Consider the following 7,573-nt stretch of genomic DNA (forward strand, 5'->3'; position numbering starts at 1 on the left):
ACATATATATATATATATATATATATATATATATATATATATATATATACTTGTGTAAGGAAATGCACTCGGATTTCTCTATTAATTGTTCGTTCTGACAAGTCTCAAAGTCATGTGGAACAAACGCCCGCGCGGAATCTTCCTCTTCAAGTCTATTGACGTTATACAGACCGCGAGCAGGCATAGAATGTACATTGGTCCATCAAGCGTAACGATATTTTTCGCGAAAAAGATTTCAGTTCCCGTGCTACTGTGTATATATACATATATGAGGCCAATCTATTAGACACAAGCTTCACGAGTACTTGGAACTTGGAATGAATTTTACAGTAATTTACATACATACATACATATTTAAAATTCTTACAAGATATACGTAAGCGGCATTTTAATTGACATGTTTTTGTTATAATCACGATTGCGACTGTTGTTATATGGACATTTCTTGCTTTTGTGCATAATCGCGTGATAATAGTAGATCTCACTTGATCACTATGCTGTAAAACTCGAACACCCCATACTGAATTGTACAACTTCGAAATAAATATAACTATATATCTACAGGAGGTATGTATCGCTTTGATCTTCTGTTCGCACAGAATAGAGATCGCGGCAATTTTCGTCGCGTTCATGTTTCTCGCCGAGCACGAATTGCCGTGGCGAACGTGCCCCAAATTGTTAAACAGCTGCGTGTGCGACCTAAAGAGAAACCTGTCAAGCATCGTGACGCGTTTATAACACAATGACTATACTTTTTATTTAAAATTACTTCTTTACGAGGTACATTTATATACATAAAAAATTTATGACTATTACATTAAGCTTATGCAATATAGACAGTATATTCGTGCATATGTAATAACGTAACAGTAGAGCTCTGTTTAATTCACATTTATATTCGGCGTTCGGACAGAACTTAGTCATTTACATCTAATTTGTATCAACTTGCCATGCTGGATGTGATACCGGAATGTCATAAGTTTTTCTCTCTCTCTCTCTCTCTCTCTCTCTCACGCTCTGAACGAAATTCGCGCGTTGAAACGTCGATCTCGCCGATTCGACGCCCTGGCAAAATGCGAGAGTCCACGAGACGACGCACATCCCTCGCAGTCAGGCTATTTCCTCGTATTTGTTATCTCGAGTTAATTGATCAGGCAATCGGGTTTAGCGCTAAATACTGAAAGAAGAACCTTTCAAAGGTTCGCAATCGGAATTCCATGCTCGTCAGGGCTGGACCTGCTCGTTTGATTCTCCTAGACTGTTTTCTCACGAGAGACAAACGACGGTCGTTCGGACGACTTCGTATTTAGCGTCAAATACGGAATCGCGGGCGCGGATCTGTGAGTCTCTCGAACGCCTCGCTTCGTCCGGGTATCGACGAGCGCGCGCGGCGGTAGATTCGACGACAAGATGAAGCGAACGAGGGTAGGGGCAGGAATCGCGAGAATGAAGAACCTCTTTTGAATCAGAATGAAGTTTGTAGGCCCGCGACGAGAGAGAATCGTCCTCTCTTGTTATCTCTTGCTTTCGAAACGACAGTCGCACAATTTTAAAGAAGAGAAAGAACAGAAAACCCACCCACCCACCCACCACCGTTTCCTCACGACGCGACGTACGCGCGTGGTTAATTTCCGCTCTTAAATTATTGTAACATGCGAATACGCTCTTTCTTTCTCTCTCTCTCTCTCTCTTTCTGCGTCTAAAGTTACCTCCGATAACAACAATACGACAGAATCATTTAACATCTTGAGTCAATGACAGACTGGTGTGTTTTTAACGAATTCTTTCTTCCTTCCTCTCTTTTTTTCTTTCTTTCCTTATCTCTCGCTAATTAGCTTACTGTATACACACATAGGCTGGGCTCGTATTTATACTTAATATACATCGAGTCGATCTTTACACGCAGCGTTTCCTCGGTGATTTTTTTTTTTTATATCGGGACAACATTTAACAGACACTTGAGATTCTTGCGATACACGGATATATAATGTATATAGATCGATACTTTAATATATAGAATTATAGATATACTTTTTATGTATATATATATATTTCCTGCATGACAAACTTCACACACATACACACACACACATACATATATTCATGTATATATATGTATATATATGTGTGCGCGTATATATACATATCATATGTGCATCCTTGTAATTCGCGTTTATCAATAGATTTTTCCTCTTATATTCATCTTTGTTTCATTTATCATTTTCTTTTCTCCGTAAAATGCATGACACAAAAATAAATGCTTGTATCTGTGAATAATTATATTTATCTTTTCTCTATCTACTTTTTCCTTTCGCTCCCTCCCTTTCTCTCTCTCTCTCACATGCACATTTTCGCGACGTATACTCCTTAATTAACCGTAAACGTTAGCTTGTTCTTTTTACAAAATATCACAAAAATCACACCAGCCTTTGTTCGCAGCAAAAAACCAAGTAGTTGTTAAATCTCGTGAGAGAACGCCACCGCCGCGCGGCAACGTTCCGCGACTCGCCCCCTCGCGCATTCGAAAACATCAACAACAAATACTCGCGCGGTATCGATGCGAGCCCACGTGGCTTAACGTGCGAAACGTGCGGGCTAACGATGGAGGCGTGCGCCATCGGTAATTTCCAAAAATTAAAAAAAAATAAAATAAAAAATTGCCGATTACCGAACGGCATTATCAATTTTTCGCCAAGTTTCGCATACGATTGATATTGCACAAAACACTTGTACACCGAGTTCCGAAACACTCATTGGAAAAGTGAAAACACGCGACGATCTCTACGGATCTAAATTTACTTTGTATCAAAACGCGAGTTCAAGCCATGTTCCACACAATTAAAATCCACCACGTGCACGATGATAAAATTTCGATTCAAATCGTCTGAAGCGAATCGATTTCGCGGTAACAGGACTGTCACTGTCGGATGCGATCCGATCAGCTAAGAAATCGGTAGTCTCTCGAGAATCACGACACACTTCGGCATCTCGACGCACACGCAGTGTCCCGTCTCACGTTTCGACGTGCATGTGGCTCGCGTCGCGCGCACACACACATGCTCGCATACTCGCGCAGCATACGAGACATCATAACATCGTCTTAGCATCTAGACATCGACATTTTTCTCTCGTTTTACGTATCACGAATACGTCGCCCCTCGACTTTCTCGAGAAGTAATCAAAAGACAGCTGTCGCACACGGAGAGCTTTCTTTCTCTCCCTCTCTCTCTCTCTCTCTCTCTGTCCCTCTCTCCCGCACGGCGACGGGGAGAGTAGAAGCAGCTCACACACAACTCCGAATGCACGGAGGAACAGGGAAAGCGAATCGGACGACGAGACAATTAAGCGCTAGTGACCAGCACCACGATGCGCGCGCGCGCGCGCTCGTCTCCACCGAGGGTGGATCGGCGCGCGGGAGGCGGAGAAAACACATCTATAACTCATCTACTGTCTTTTATAAATATACGTTTGTCCAATTGTTCTTACTTGCACGCACTCTCCCAGCGAGGCCTTGCTTGCTTACTTACTTTAGACCTGTTCTTTTTAAGTGCTCTAACGCTGCGCCAGAACGTTGTTCCTTCCGCCCTTCGAGGATCGATCATCTTCTTTTTTGCGTTTATCAGCGCGTAGGCGACCTGTCTTACATGCCTTGTGGTGCGCACGCTGATTGAAACACAGCCATATGGGACCCACAGTTCAACGCCGATTCGAACGGCAGAGTTGATGTTGTTATTGATTTTCTTTTTTTTTCGATCATACTCGCTCGAAAGGAAGAAGGTACAACTTAGTTCAGCTAAAAAGGACAGACCTGTCGCTTCATTGTGTACATGCGTGCGTGGTTTCTCGCAAATCTCTCGAAAACATCTTTTTCTCTTCTAATTCGCGCGGCCCGAAAGCTCGTCCCGAAAAATCGTCGCGTTCGTTTGTGGGATCAGTTATACGTTGACGCGTTTACCGACGTATTCATTATGCACGCGACGATCTCTTCAACCGGTACTCTCAACGGGACACAGCAATTGCTACTCGGAACAGTCGCTCGCAACGCGTCTCTCGCGGTTGGATTTTTATTCTACGGCGTGTCCCCGGTTACGACACAGATAGGCGCGATACAAAAGAAGAATCTCTATCTCGTTTTGGATACGCGCAACACTGACGCGTTTTAACGACAGCCTTTTCACCAAGCTCCCTGTATTAGTCTCCCTGAACGTGTTTCGATAAAATACGCGAGTCGTTGAAGTGTTTCAACAAGCGGACGCTCATGATCGCGATGAGCACTTTAAAAATATACACGGAGTTATCACGAGCGATTAATTAATTAATTCTTCCTGCGAATTATCCAAGGCAACACGATGCATCAGACTTGTTTTGTGTGCAGCTTCGAGAAGTGGGTTCAACACATCATCTCTCGCTAATTTACGTCAGTGAAATGTCAACAAGCTGCTCGCGAATGTGTGTTCGTGACGTTATTATTTTTCTTCCTTTCGTTTCGAAGGCAACGCGCTCGCGCGTTATTCGCGATTTCCATTTTCTCCCCACAGAGAGTTATTATCACCAAAGCAACGGCACGCTTGATCCGCACAAATTCTTTTTCTCCTCCGTAAAGGATCAAGCGCGGACAAAAGTTACAAAATGCTCGCTCGTTCCAGTTTTCGCTCGACGTCGAGCTGTCAAAATCATTCGTTGTTCGTCGATAAGACACTGGTATCGAAAAGATTTACCAAGCGGAGTCCAATTGGTCGGGCAAAAGTAGCTTTCTTGCGCGCTCGAGTTTCTCTCCTCGACAATGTCAACAGAGCGATTTGTTATGAAAAAATACCGTACAAATCTTGCGCGATCGATATCAAAAAATAGGGAAAAAAGAAGAGAGAAAGAAATTCACTGAATGACAAATTCTTGTCATCTCACTAGTCACTCGTGATCACCAACTGCACAACAATCTCCCCGCGTTCCGAACGCGCAAGAACAATAGAAACGTTTGCAAGGCTCACAAACAACTTTACAATATTCACCTCTATCATAAAAATAAAAGTAAGAGAAGTCGGTGAGTCGTCGCGACTTGCGTCGTAGTCGGACTGTCCCCGAAATCTTTACAGATCACGTCTTCCTTGTTACTCGGCCGTTGTTTATTCAACTACCGTCTTTAGAAAAAAAAAAAAAAAGAAATAACTGTGTGTAAATCGTAAAACCCGGACCGTGCAGAAATCTTGCCCACACCGTCCGCTCTATGTTCACCCACAAAGCGGCGAGCATTCGTGGGACTTTCGTGTAACTGCGAGCCGGCCAGCAGCCGTGCGCGACGACGGATCCGGCCCTCGACATATCACTGAGAAATGCACCTCTTAGAGAGAGATCCCAAAGAGCATTTGCACAGTTCCGCGATACAATTAATTACGCTTTCTACATCTAGCAGAATGATTAACGCGCGTCTCATTTGGCCTCGTCCTGCTCCATCGGCTCCTCGGACACCTCTCGGGAATGTTCTGGCGTGGTCCTGCAAAATTCATCAATTGCCGCATGAATAAATATAAGGAGAAATTCTCTCTATTCTTACAAAATATAACGAGAGTAGACTTGATACTAACGTAAGATTCGTAGGCTGCTGCATCGACAGAGAGGCCATGGCGGACACCGTTTCCGTCTCATCGTGTTCCTTCTGGCTCGCCTCTATCGCGCTCATGCCCACTGTGTGAGCGGCGAGCTTCACGCAAGGCCAATGTGACATCTGCGAAATGACAGTGACTGTTAATTGAGTGTTGACGCTAAAGTTAAGTTTGAGTCACGACTTGACGTGTTTAGATCGACAATGTTGCAGCAACAACAGTATATTTGTGATATCAACTCGCTTGTCCAGATATAGATACGTTATCTATAAAGATTACTCTGCAGATTAAAAAAAAAAAGAAAACACTTCTTCTTATCTGACATAGTTTACTTTGCAAAAATGTTTGTGCAAGGAGAAATAATTTTCAATTACAACAAGCTCGACTTTAAAATCGTATTTCTGGATGGTAAAGATTGGACATTAGTTCAGCATTGAGATTGTGATGTCTGCGCGGTTGTCGTTGTCGGTAGCTTACCTGAATGGCGATGGTCTTCTGCAACGTGTCGATGGCGTTCTGACAGGGGATCTTGGTGAGTTCGTCGTCCCGCAGCGGGCTGGGCTCATCGCCGAGCAGAGCGCGGACGCACTCTTGCGCGGAATCGCAGATCGCCGCCAAGTCATAACCACCCTCCAGCGCGAGGATGACTTTGCCGTCGGCCAGATTAAGTAACTGCTGCGTCATCCTGCCGAAGCACGCCGGGCTGACCTTGTAGCCGCCCAACGGCGCCGGATGACCCACGGCCGCGTCGAAGCCGGCCGAGACGATCACGATGTCCGGGTCGAACTCCTTGGCGATCGGCATGACGATCGTGCGGAACGCCGCGAGATATTCGGCGTCGCCCATGGGCGGATTCAGGCCGCCGGACCACGCCACATTCACATTGTACCCGAGACCCTCGCCGGCGCCACATTCGGTGGGCCCGCCGGTGCCGGGGAAGAAGTTGCCGTCGTCGTGTCTGTGTATCGAGAGGTACAGGACCCGCGGATCGTCGTAGAACATCTGCTGGGTGCCGTTCCCGTGATGGACGTCCTGCGGAAAAGGAAGACACAAATCGTGTTAGCGTTCAGAGAAAGAGGGAGGGAAGGACAGGAACGGAGAAAGAAAGAGCGCACGCCCGGAGGTATTTATAATCGTAGCCCGATCTTGGCCACGGGTCTCGCGAGGATCCGTTACGTTGCGTTGTTTATATTTGCGGTGTGTAGGGACGTCTAAAATTGAAATCACACGAAGCAGAGCGTGTCGGTGCATATATTGTCTCACGTCTCCGTCGACGCCTGTAGTTTCGCGCAAAATCGTGTCACGTGTGTCGGTCATGATCGACGGTTCTCTCTCTCTCTCTCTCTCTCTCTCTCTCTTTTACTCACCCAATCCAAGATTAAAATTTTTCTAATGTCGAGTTTCTGCTGAAGTAGCCTCGCCGCGATCGCCACGGAGTTGAAGAAGCAAAAGCCCATCGCCTGGTTGGTCTCTGCGTGATGCCCAGGCGGTCTCACGACGGCAAAGCCGTTCTTAATATCGCCCATCGCCGCCTTGAACGCAAGGTCGACGACACAACCCACCGCCATCCTGGCGGCGGGTGCCGTGTTAAGCTCATTCCACGTGGTATCGGAATCAACGCCGACTCCGCCGCAGGGGAGTCGGACGAAGCTCTTGATAGGCAATTGCGACAGCTTCGACATGTCCAGCTTCTGTCGATTCAGTGGATTCGTTCCTGTCGCGACAAGCAACAGAGAATTCGATATCAGCAATCGATATTCATATATCTCGTTCAGTTAATTAGTGCGGCTGGATTGAAATAATATTGAATCAAGGAAAATTATAAATTCCCGGTAATTTTGCAGGAGTCTAATAATTCCCAATTGCTAACTTTCGATTTGCTTCTCTACATATTTAACTCTACAGTGGCTTGCGAATATGGAAGAGAACGTGGCTGCGTCTCTCTCTCTCTCTCTCTCTCTCTCTCTCTCTCT

At 45.5% G+C, this 7,573-nt stretch overlaps 1 protein-coding gene across 19 annotated transcripts in view; it reads right to left on the reverse strand.

Annotated features, from left to right (window-relative positions):
* Positions 1 to 1,871: 1,871 nt before the first annotated feature.
* LOC116853599 (histone deacetylase 5) overlaps positions 1,872 to 7,573 on the reverse strand; it is a 138,003-nt gene continuing 132,301 nt past the window's right edge. For all 19 annotated transcript variants that reach the window (XM_032834813.1, XM_032834805.1, XM_032834821.1 and 16 more), the window contains 4 exons: positions 6,968 to 7,314; positions 6,078 to 6,632; positions 5,583 to 5,722; positions 1,872 to 5,491 (listed from right to left, as the gene is read on the reverse strand). In XM_032834813.1, the coding sequence (XP_032690704.1) occupies positions 5,428 to 5,491; positions 5,583 to 5,722; positions 6,078 to 6,632; positions 6,968 to 7,314 (1,106 nt within the window). In that variant the 3' untranslated portion in view covers positions 1,872 to 5,427. The remainder of the gene's footprint in view (positions 5,492 to 5,582; positions 5,723 to 6,077; positions 6,633 to 6,967; positions 7,315 to 7,573) is intronic.

Source organism: Odontomachus brunneus, unplaced genomic scaffold (genome assembly GCF_010583005.1).
Source record: "Odontomachus brunneus isolate Ranch 3 - 2012 unplaced genomic scaffold, Obru_v1 Obru_scaffold_006, whole genome shotgun sequence".
Taxonomy (NCBI): domain Eukaryota; kingdom Metazoa; phylum Arthropoda; class Insecta; order Hymenoptera; family Formicidae; genus Odontomachus; species Odontomachus brunneus.